General features: G+C 32.4%; 1 protein-coding gene across 1 annotated transcript; it reads left to right on the forward strand.

Annotated features, from left to right (window-relative positions):
• Positions 1–12,068, forward strand: LOC149490189 (glutathione hydrolase 6-like). Its single transcript, XM_089701613.1, has 9 exons — positions 1–344; positions 2,594–2,751; positions 3,480–3,631; positions 4,578–4,778; positions 6,188–6,324; positions 8,474–8,639; positions 9,180–9,293; positions 9,892–10,007; positions 11,736–12,068. Exons 1-9 carry the CDS (start codon positions 311–313, stop codon positions 12,041–12,043), a joined length of 1,386 nt encoding a protein of 461 aa, XP_089557739.1. The 5' UTR covers positions 1–310; the 3' UTR covers positions 12,044–12,068.
• The last annotated feature ends 212 nt before the right edge of the window (positions 12,069–12,280 follow it).

Below are 12,280 nucleotides of genomic sequence, written 5' to 3' on the forward strand. Positions count from 1 at the left end.
CCGCTCTACAGTTACTTGCGTGCTTCCTCGCAAGGCATTCGACAAACAGACAGTCTTACAGTAAATTCAAGTGAAAATTATATAAATTTATATAAATACGAAAGAAATACAATCAGGTGTTGTGTAACACATTATTAAGGTCTGATTGATTGTGTATGTTTTATTTTTGTTTGTTTTGAAAAGTTTAATTCAAGAGTATAAGTGATTATAATGTAGATTAGAAGTAATTAAATGAAAGTGTTATTTAGTGTTTATGGAGTAATTAGTGAAAGTGTTACTTTTACTCGAAAAAATATAAGAAAAATATAAAATGTCTGTAAGCCCTGAACCTCAATCTACCACAGGTTTGTTAAACATTTGATAATTGGTATTTAAGATTTTTTAATGCTTTTAAAGGATGTGAGGAGACAGCGATGTAGAGTTTCTTATAAAATGGTATTTTATCGATGACTGTACTTTATAATGCAGTTTTTTTGACTCTGTTTACATAGAGTATTGTGATTAAACTCTCGAAATCTTGCACTAGTATTATGTTTATATGGCCTTGGGAAAAGTTATCGATTCCACTAAAGAACCCATAAAAATAAGTACTTACAAATTGATGCGTACTGAATACTGATAGGTACAATGCAAAAGTAACAAATTGACGTAACAAACTTACATAAATGTTATGGTCTATATCTTTCATACTACCGAACCTGTTATAATATGGCTTTTTCGTTCTCTCCATTTACAATGTTTACGATTACTTACTTGATATCTATTAATAACAACTATGATACAAATCTGATCTAACTTTGAAAATTAAAAAATCTACAGACAAACAATAAACGTACAAATAAAGCGTGGATGATTTATTATGTATTATGTTCGTGAATATTTAAAAATTCCATCAAATCCATTCATGTACATGCTGTCTTCTTATTACAAACCGGTTAATATTAAACACAACAAACACTCTATCTTATACAAAACACGTTCTAAATATATAGTATAAGCAGGTCTTAGATAAAAAAAATAATAATACGGTCAATATTATTTCGGAAGAATTCCAACCAATACCCGAAGCCCTTCCGCAGCCCCATCATTAAAGCGGCTCGACGGAACACAGTGGGGGTTTTAGTCGATAAGAATCCGACATAACCCACGGCTCCTTCCCCGGAGCCGTGGGTATCTTTGGAAGATTTCCCCACTATAAAAAAAAAGTAAGTAAACGTAACCTTACAATCAATGAACAAGACCCTAATAACGCTCAAACAACATCAAAACGTGTTTAAACACAATCCTATTATAGCTGAGTCACTATTCGCATGGTTTTACAATCTCACGGTACAATCGCGACAATTTGTCGGTGCCATATCTCAAATCTTTCATATCCGACCCGCGGTTTCTATCAGGAATAGTTTCATTTCGATTCTATTTTTAATTTTCTAAGCAGTGTACTTTCGTAACGTAGATTGAATTTTTCGATTCGTTCCCATTAAAGCTTTTGAATTATCCGTTATATCTCTTTTATCTAGTTAAATTGAATCAATGTTGTGAAATCTTTTACCAAAAATGCCATTTTCTAATATATCTTATATTAGTTTTAATAATAAGGAAATTTAAGTATAATACTGTCCTGCAAAATTGCAGATTTGCCAACTTTTAAATAACAGAAGATATTATGTTTTTTAACATCTGAGTATTGTTTTAATTCCTTGTAAACATCGGTCGTATATGAATAGATAAACCATCGAGATCTATTTTAATCTATAGCAATGGTAAATAGCAAATTGGATAAGCTCTTCATGTCTCGTAATCTAGAACAACACAATATTTAGATAATACTGATTTTAAATTCGATGGTAAATTAATAATTATCTTTATTTAGGCGAAGAAAATCTCTTCAGGCTTTAGATCGAAAGCAAAAGCAAATTCACTATAATATGTTGTAAGTAATAATGATATAAGATAGAGTTATTTAAAGACCAGAATGAGTAATTTAGCAGAGCATTCATAACAATATTATACAATACTTAAGATTACGTTATGGTCTATGGATAAGTGCATTAACATAACCGTTTGATTCAATCCAATTTAAATCGTATTTTTAACAACGATTGTACTATGTATATTTCCTTATAATAAGATTATTGTAATTTAATGTTTCAAGCATAAATTGTAAAGGTTGATTATAAGAACATATATATAAAGTAATAGTTTAATAGGCTCATTATAAACGAGCATCAACATGTATATTAGTGTATACGAGTACTTAATTAATTAAAAAGCGTTTGATACATTATCGGTGACAAATGATTGAAATTAAACTGTGGGTACTATATAGCATTATTTCATGGAACTTGACGATTTAAATTTTAATGATACCTATTACCTATACAAAAATATATTAATATTGTAGGACCACGTATTTTGGCGAAAAATTGAACGTTTTTATACTTATTCCTTTAAAACTGTAAAACTAAACTATTTGTTCATACTTTTCAATCCCCTTTTACGAACACTTATTTTAATAAATAGTTTTTTGTACTACCAAGTAATTTGTTTTTTTTTGTTAATTGCTTATTAGATAACTATTTATTTATTCCAGGTGTGGTCGAACTTCGTGAAGACGTGCCTCTAAAGCCCTACAATGCGTCTCCGGGTTTCTGTTCTGGAGGCCCTAGGCTTATAATCGGGGCCTTTTCAGCCCTAACAATAGCCATCACGATAGCATTATTTACACAAATCTACTATGGAGACTACCAAGTAACTTTCATGTACATATGCACTTGATTTGTTTGCACTACCTATATTAACTTTTAAGTGTGGTAAGATTAAATAATAATATTTATTTATGGATGCGAAACCTATAAGTATGTACTTACAATATAGGTAATGTTTTGTAAACTAAAATAATTCATGTACTTATTCAAAATGAATAGAAAAGGGGTTTCTTTCATATTATTGTTCCTCCCTCATAGTAACCTCTAGGCTCGTTCTTATTTAAAATTCAAGACAGACGATGAAAATAATTAATAATTTTTCCTATTTACCTTCCTACTAATAACTTAACCCGCGTTTGTTCGACTACCCAGATAATATGTATTTTTAATTTTTATCATTACTCACTCCACTAAATTATGAACAGTTTCGATTGATAGCGTTACGATACCTACATCGAAACATAATCAAAACACTCATACGTCCATCCTCAAAAACTTTAGTTAAATATTACATTAATCCCTAAATTATAAATAACTAGCTTTCCACCCGCGGCATCGCCCGCGCAGTCAAAGAAAAATACGCATAGTTCCCATTCCCGTGGGATTTCCGGGATAAAACCTATCCTATGTCCTTTTTCGGGTATCAAAATATCTCTATACCAAATTTCATGCAAATTGGTTCAGTAGTTAAGGCGTGATTAAGTAACAGACAGAGTTACTTTCGCATTTATAATATTAGTATGGATTATACATATTTACCTCTTATCACAGATAGTCCCTCATGGTTCCGTATCGTCGTCCGCAGCGGAATGTTCTAGCATCGGCACCAATATATTGAGAGACGGTGGTGGCGCTATAGATGCAGCGATCGCGAGTTCGTTGTGCCTGGCCGTGGTCGCGCCGCATCGGACTTCACTTGATGCGTATGTAGAAATTGTTAAGAACTTTTTCGAACGTGTTTAAAATTGAATTAAAATAATTATAACATGTAATAGCTAAGACGGTAAACAATTTGTACTGCAGAATTGATAATAGTTAATTACATTTACACTACAAAATACGAATACACACTGATCCTATTTATTTAATTAACTAATAAAATGTAGGTTATTAGTAACCACTAACCAAACAAAATATTGCGCCAATTAATTTTGAAATTCGAACAATTTTTGTTTTCTTTTTTTTTTGTAGTCTTCTGAACTGTTTATAGTCAACCAGTAATAATCGCTATTATAACTTTTATAGACTTTGTCTATTTTTAAGGAAATATACAAGACATATTTTTTTTCACTAATAATCTATTAATTTAAATCATTATTATTAATGCCGCGGTATAAAATAATAAAAAAATCAATCATCAACATTATTTAATTCAGCGCCATCTATACGTTTTACTGTGAACTATTATAAAAGTTCTGGTCTACATCGGTCTTTTTTATGTTGTTACTTGATTTTTTTAAAGGAAAAAAATTTTCAACGATTAATTTTAATTGGATTAAATAAAATAATATGTTTAATATTTAAATAAATAATCATACTTAAACGTGTGTTTTGTTTTTTTTTTGTTTCAGCGCCATCTACACAAATTTATGCGAACTGTTAAAACTATCATGACGTCATAGAATCATTTTAAATATTTGTTAACGCCACAGATGGCGCTGTCACATTTATAAAGAAAACAATAAAAATATCGAATTTTTAATCTACAATACTTATTATTATAATATTTGTATTATTTTTTTTTCATTAATATTTATTGATTTCATTTACACCTAAAATTATAGAAAGGAGTAAGTACAATCAATATAAGAATGACATTGCATTCTTTGTTTTAGTTACATATTTTTAAATTGTACATTTTGATTTTAGGAGTGGATCTCTGTTATTCTGGGAATACAGAAAATCTCCCACAGAACAGCCTACACTGATAGAATGGGGAGGAATACAGAATGCGTCATCTCCCTCCATATACCCTGCACCAAGAATGATAGTGGCTTTGGCGGCGCTACACAAAACCTATGGAGTGATGCCATGGTCAAAATTATTACAGCCTGCAATAGATTTAGCCAGGTGCGTTTTTAGTACTTATCACTTGAAAATTGAAATGCCTTCATGTTTATTTGGAATTCATCTAGATATCGACTTCAAAAGACGGAGAAGTTTCACAATAATTTCGACTGTATTTTCTTATGTTTGTTTCTTCGGAACTTTCGACTGGGTGAACCGATTTTGATGATTGTTTTTTTATTTGACCGAACCTTTTACCTTCTGGTTGGTCTCGTTTAAATGTCTAGTTCTATACCTTGTTAGTGTTTACTACATGTAAGTACCTACTGTATTTTACATTACATTTGCTGTATTTAGCAAAGTGTATTTTTAAAGTGAAACTTTTATTACATCGTCTCAAACTTTTTGGTCTCTGTAGCGCATGTCGCGTGTATCGCGGCTGCCGAGTAGGTATACCTACTCGGCAGCCGACCGTCACGCGACATGCGCTACACAAAGCAGTGTTCGGAACCGTTCGAACAGTTTCACTTTTACCGTGGTTTCATAAAACCACACAACATTTTTTTATTTTCACTTGTAATGCCATTAAAGTTCACTGCTTCGCTTATTTTTCACCTAGTAAAAATTATTGCAAAAAGTCAATGTGTGACTTATCCAGCTGTGTTTTTTACTTTTTTACGGTAGAAATACCGTCTTGTTTATTTCGAATTAATCATCAATATAATTTATAGATCTAGTTTTTAACCTTGCAAAAGAAAAATAAAATGTTGAGATATAAATGCCTAATATTTAACTAAAATTTTTACCGCTATCTAACTCTAGGTACGTGTACTATGTAAATTACGCTCATTTACATACTTACAGCGAAAATATATTATAGTTTTTTTTCATCATTATAAAATACATGTATGGAATATAAAATAAAATTTGGAGATATTATGTAGTATGTATGTATGTATGTTGAAAACTCGTTAATTTGCACTTTATACATATACGAATACAATTGTAAGGGAACTTTTAACTGTAAGGATACAATTTTGATTACCATCAATTTAGTTATAACTCAGAAGCTGTAAAGTTAGAAAATGAAAGAAAGAAAAAAGAAGTACCTCAAACCTTATTTCTATTCTTTACAAATTTCTATTTATGTATAAAGCATTTGAATGACATAAAACCAAAAATATCAAATTCCACTTTGAAACCTATTACAATGGGAATGATTTCTCGTAAAACTTACAATTCATATACACTTGTAAAAACAACACGAAAAAGAATTTTTAAGCTATTGCATAGCTTCTATCGCGGGCCTTGAGCGCGGGGACCGAATCCAGAAATTCCGTAACGAAAAAACCTCACGCTCCCCACTCCGACGGGCACGGAGGTGTGGCTTGAAGGCATGCTATCATGCTATGCAATAGCTTTACCGCGGCAGTCCTCTAGTGCCACACGTCTTTTTTATTTGTCATTTTTAGTACTGGATACAACGTATCTACGGGTCTCTCGATTGCAGCAGCATCACAAGCAGAGCCGGGTTACATCACTGGGTCGACCCGGAAAGAACCGCTATTGGCCAGTTACTTACAATTACTGCAACATAACACCAGTACAGGTATATAATTTTAATAATATTATTTGAATTAGTTCTTTACTTTTATTTAAATAATTAACTATTTAGAATTTCGTAGAAATTTCTTTGTTAATAAATCTACATTAAATGTAATTGTAGACTGGGGTAGAAGCCTTTGAAAATAATGAAAAGATAAAAAAAATCGCAGTCGGATGAAACCCATTAGAAAAGGAGGGGAATATGATAAAAATGTAAGGAAAAATAAATTACGGTCAATCCGAGTTCGGGAAGCGGGAGGGGGGAGCTTTAAAGAGAAAAAAATGGTTTCTCTCGATTTCCGACAAAACTACAAGTCCTATAGAAAAAAGTTCAATGGCAAAGTTGTAGGTAATTAAAAGTTCTACAACTTTTGTATTCACAATTTTTTCACATAACCTAAAAATTTAGGTGAAAAATTCAAAAAACCAAGTTTTTGGTCTTTTATTTCTATCTACTTCAAAATTTATTTTTTTTCTACGAAATTTGGTGGAAACTTACTTTATTATGTCCCAAATACACTGTAATTTATTTGAATGAAAATATTTATTTTTTCGCCTTATTTTGAATTAATACCAAAAAAACAACCTAATTTTCAATCGAAAAGTCACCCGTCAAAATATCAGCTTTTTTCAAAAACTTGGGGTGCCTTTTATTCATTGAAATCTCTACTTTCATATATGGTGTAAAAAAAATAAACACCACCATAGTAAATGTTCTCAGGAAATGCATACAAACAGTCTGAAAATTAGCTTTTACTAAATCAGGCACACTTCTTGAACTCTATATCTTCTCTTGTATCGGCTTTTCGGTAATATTTCAAAAGAAAAATAATTATCTGTTCTAAGTTTAATATTTTACAGCATATTCAAAAGCAAAATGATGTCGATAAAAACATTTCAGGTAGTTCGAGAAGTGTGCCTGATTTAGTAAAAGCTAATTTTCAGACTGTTTGTATGCATTTCTTGAGAACATTTACTATGGTGGTGTTTATTTTTTTTACACCATATGAAAGTAGAGATTTCAATGAATAAAAGTCACCCCAAGTTTTTGAAAAAAGCTGATATTTTGACGGGTGACTTTTCGATTGAAAATTAGGTTGTTTTTTTGGTATTAATTCAAAATAAGGCGAAAAAATAAATATTTTCAATCAAATAAATTACAGTGTATTTGGGACATAATAAAGTAAGTTTCCACCAAATTTCGTAGAAAAAAAATAAATTTTGAAGTAGATAGAAATAAAAGACCAAAAACTTGGTTTTTTGAATTTTTCACCTAAATTTTTAGGTTATGTGAAAAAATTGTGAATACAAAAGTTGTAGAACTTTTAATTACCTACAACTTTGCCATTGAACTTTTTTCTATAGGACTTGTAGTTTTGTCGGAAATCGAGAGAAACCATTTTTTTCTCTTTAAAGCTCCCCCCTCCCGCTTCCCGAACTCGGATTGACCGTAATTTATTTTTCCTTACATTTTTATCATATTCCCCTCCTTTTCTAATGGGTTTCATCCGACTGCGATTTTTTTTTGTTTCAAAAATTATCTACTCTAGTCTATTGTTATAATATTATAATTCGTTCTATTTTAGGAACTTTAAACCTGTCTGGTAAAATAATATTATAATGAGTAGGTATGTCAGCTGTATAATTATATGCTATTTGCGTATTGTCTGTCTGCTTTCTTTGTGCTGTTCAATATCCGAAACAGCTGATTAGTTTTACATTATTATTTATTTTTACACGTAGAGGAAATAATAAACGAGCGACTCGCTGTTCAATGTGGAGTATTCACATTAAGTAACATATCTTTATTTTATTTATTTCCCCTGATCAATCTTTCCTAAGCCTAAACAAGGAATTAGTAGATACTCTTATCCACCAACACAAAACATCAGATTTTGAAGTGAAAACTTCTTTAGCGGCGTTGGGTATAAAATCTTAAACTCGCGTCAGGATACGTGGCCTGATCGAAAAAGCGTAAGACGGATTTTTTTTTAGCCCTTATATTCTATGCGTAAGACGGATACCATTCCAAAATATCAAACATGCTGAACGTTAATAATCAAGTTTTCACTTCTGCCGGCACTCCCGGAGTGCAACCCGTCTTTTTTTTTTCATTTTTCTTGATATATCATCATCATGTAACAACTTCCTAGAGCTATGCACCACATGGCCCTGCGAGGCCCTAACTCCCAGCACCAGTGCTGCGGTCCCTGCGGGGCCCTGGCGGGTGTGGACAGGGACTGCGGGTGCTAGGGCTGCTACCGCGCTAGCCGCGGCCCTGGTTCCTGCGCCGCTGACAGCCCTGGATGGATTCCAACGGTATGTGGTGATTTGATTTAATGCACTTCCTTATTTTTTAATTAAACATAAAATTTAAAGCAATTTAAAGATAGGTAAATTATCATTAAATGTAAAATAAAGAAATTCACAATACTTTTTCTTCAGTAATAGCTTCGAAACCTTGAAATTCGCATTTAAACTAATTTACATTTACAAACTACTGCATACCTTATAAATAGTAATTATTGTTTTATTGATTTAAGGTGGTGGCAAGTTTATAAGCGCAAACGATTAGCGTTATTTTAAGAAAACAATAATTATTAACAGGTAAAAAGATAGGTTACCAATACAACATTCCATCAAAAATCAAAAAAATCACAAACGCGAACACGATTAGACAATAACTATCGAAAATGAAATGAGACAACTGAAAAAAAAAGTAAAAAAAATTAATTAATTTAAGTTTCTCTCGGGACTCTAAATAAATAACCTACACCTTTACTTACAATATCGTTCTATTTTAAACTTTACATGCATGGCAATAAAACTCATATTTCCCTAACGAATGTATTTCTTTAGGGTGGTATCAAGCTTACAAGCGCAAGCGATTACATCAGCGGGTAATTGGCCGAGCGGTGTAGCGTCTGGCCTTGCTGTTGTTGACCCACAGGATACTTATGTTGCTCTAGTTACGTATGTATATATTTTAATTTCCCTAAGTTCACTGAGTTATAATTTGAGTAATTTTAATGTTTATATGGACGAAAATAGATAAAAAGAGAAAATATATAATCAGTAAAAGAATAAATATAATCATCATGATAAAATGCAAGATATAGTATAGAAGGACTTTCACCGGGCTGTATAGGTGAAGTTTTTTCTTCAAAATATTAAATGCATTAATGTAGTAATAAATTAAAGTAAATGGTAATGTAGTAAAGTAAAGTAAATGGGTTTCTTAAACAATTTAATTCTAGAAAATGTTCAAATAACGATTTCAAAAGTACTGGGCTTAGCACTAATTTTAAACTTAGCTTTCCGCGGTTCCGCGCTTTCCGCGATTTCACCCGCGTGGCTCCGCTCCTGTTGGCCTTAGCGTGATGATATTAGACACATAGAGCCTTAGCCTATAGCCTTCCTCGATGAATGGGCTATCTAACACCGAAAGAATTTGTCAAATTGGACCAGTAGTTCCTGAGATTAGCGCGTTCAAACAAAGAAACAAAGTCTTCAGCTTTATATTATAAATATTAGTTTAGAAATAATTAAATATAATATTATTACGTTTTAGCGGTCTATCAGTACCATTCGGTTCTGGTAACATAACAGGCGAAGGCTGGAAACAAGACATACCTTTATCTCCATTAGACTTGGCTCCCGCTATTCTAATCGACGAGTTCGTTTGCGGTAAGATATTTATAAGTGTTAGATGTTTCTAGATCACCTATAACATTAGAAACTGTCTTCTAAATGTTTTAAAGAATTTAGTCCATTATTATCTGTTACATTTACATTTATTTTCAGCTACGACTAGAATTTTGTTGTGACATTGCTGCATTTTTTTTTTATTTCAGGAAGGTCAGATCACTAATGTATTCAATCTTTTTAGTAAATTACTAGCTCTCCGCCCGCGGCTTCGCCCGCGTTTTCAAAGAACCGCATACACATAGATCATTTTCCCGGGGTAAAAAGTAGCCTATGTCCTTTCTCGGGTATCAAAATATATCCATACCAAATTTCATGCAAATTGGTTCAGTAGTTTAAGCGTGATTGAGGACATATAGACAGACAGACTTACTTTCGCATTTAAAATATTATGTATGGATATTTTCTGAGGGGTAGTAATAAAAGCTTCGATAATAAATTTAAAAATGTCCTTACTAAAAATATAATATTTACTGCCCGAAATACTAAATCTCCGACTACTTCTGTCCGACTAAAAATGACGAAACGACCGAATGATATACTTAAATCTTAGAAAAAATCTTATGACTGTTAATTGCTGTAATACTTTTTTACCATATAAAATTATGTTCTACTGATAACAATGCTTTGTAATTATTACCTTTACTTGCCAACTAGAAATTCATCAATTACATTTAATTTTTCATAAACTCTGTGCTATTTTTACTACAATGTTATACTTAAATTTCTATTGTTGGCGCTTGTCCAGAAAGTTATTAAAAATACAAAAATGTACTTACTATAATCATGAATTCTAATTCATGAAAATTTAAGAAACCTAACATAACCTAACCTAACGGCTAACCTAACCTAAACTTGATTTTTTTTTGCGCGTCGACGGAGCCCCGCTTCGCGGGGCTCCTATTTCTGTGTAGTTTTTTTTTTAAGAAACCTAACCTAACCTAACCTAACGGCTAACCTAACCTAAACTTGGATTTTTTTCTGCGCGTCGACGGAGCCCCGCGAAGCGGGGCTCCTATTTCTGTGTAGTTTTTTTTTTAAGAAACCTAACCTAACCTAACCTAACGGCTAACCTAACCTAAACTTGATTTTTTTTTTGCGCGTCGACGGAGCCGATCGCGCGGTCCGACCAGTTTCGGTATTTTCATCAATGTTGAGAGTTAAAAAATATATTTGGTAACCAACACTAGAAAATTAAATAACTCATAAAATTCGTAAAAGAATGATTATTTTGACATGACCTCTGTTGTCAGTAACCCAGTAATCTCGTCGGAGGTTCAGTATTTTATTCAGAAGTTTAGTTTTGTTATTCGAAGTTTAATATATTTTTAAGTAGAAATGTAATTTGATTGTGTTCATAGGTGTCAGCAAAATTTAGGTATTTTATTCGGTATGCTTTGAATTTTTTTGTCGGTATATTATTATAACGCTGGTAAATTAGAATAAAAGTCGGACAGAGATAGCTGGAGATTTATTTATTTGTCGGAACCATTATTATTTTCCTTTTCTGAGATACCTAACTACCTAGTTATTTGTAGTGGTCCGTGATTATTTTTATTGTGCCATATATATTGGTCCATGGCCATAATAATAATTATATTATACTTTGATAAACATGCTAAGACATTCAAGAATAAATGCTATTTAAAAAGGAAGAGCCAATAATTTGAAAATAAAATAATATTCAAACAAATTTATTCACATTTTCAGGTACACGTTATGTAATGGGCGCGGAATCGCTTTCAGCGCTTGCAGAGGGCGCTGCAGCAGCGCTTATAGAAGGTCCTTTGAATATAGTAGACGCGGTAGAAAGCGCTAGAGTCGCTGTAGGCGCGGGTGGGACGCTAGCGCTCGAACCGGACAGATTGTTACCTCCAGCGGCTTTAGCGACGCTGCTCAATGGAGTACCGCTAAACGCTACGCTTCCGCTTGCAGCGCTTAATTTGGTGCAACAGAGGGGAGACGAACTTTTGTCGCACGCGGACAGTCGTGGTGGTGGACTTGCGTCGAGATTTTAGTTAATAAATTATTGTTGATTTTTCATTTTGTTGTTTTATTTTTACTCACAGTGTAAAATGATATTCTACACGATCAGACTCGCTTTGAATATGTATTGCGTTTATTTGATTTTTTTGAAGTTCTAACATACAAAGAATTAGCGTTTTGAAGATCCAGGACCAAATCTACTAAGAAATGTTTTAATAAAATCAGGCACTGAATTTAGCTTTGTGAATCAAATCTTTTTCTAGGTACCC

Source organism: Colias philodice, chromosome 2, assembly GCF_061535455.1.
Source record: "Colias philodice isolate Cphi_HAF_F1 chromosome 2, ilColPhil1 Martin Lab GWU primary, whole genome shotgun sequence".
NCBI lineage: Eukaryota > Metazoa > Arthropoda > Insecta > Lepidoptera > Pieridae > Colias > Colias philodice.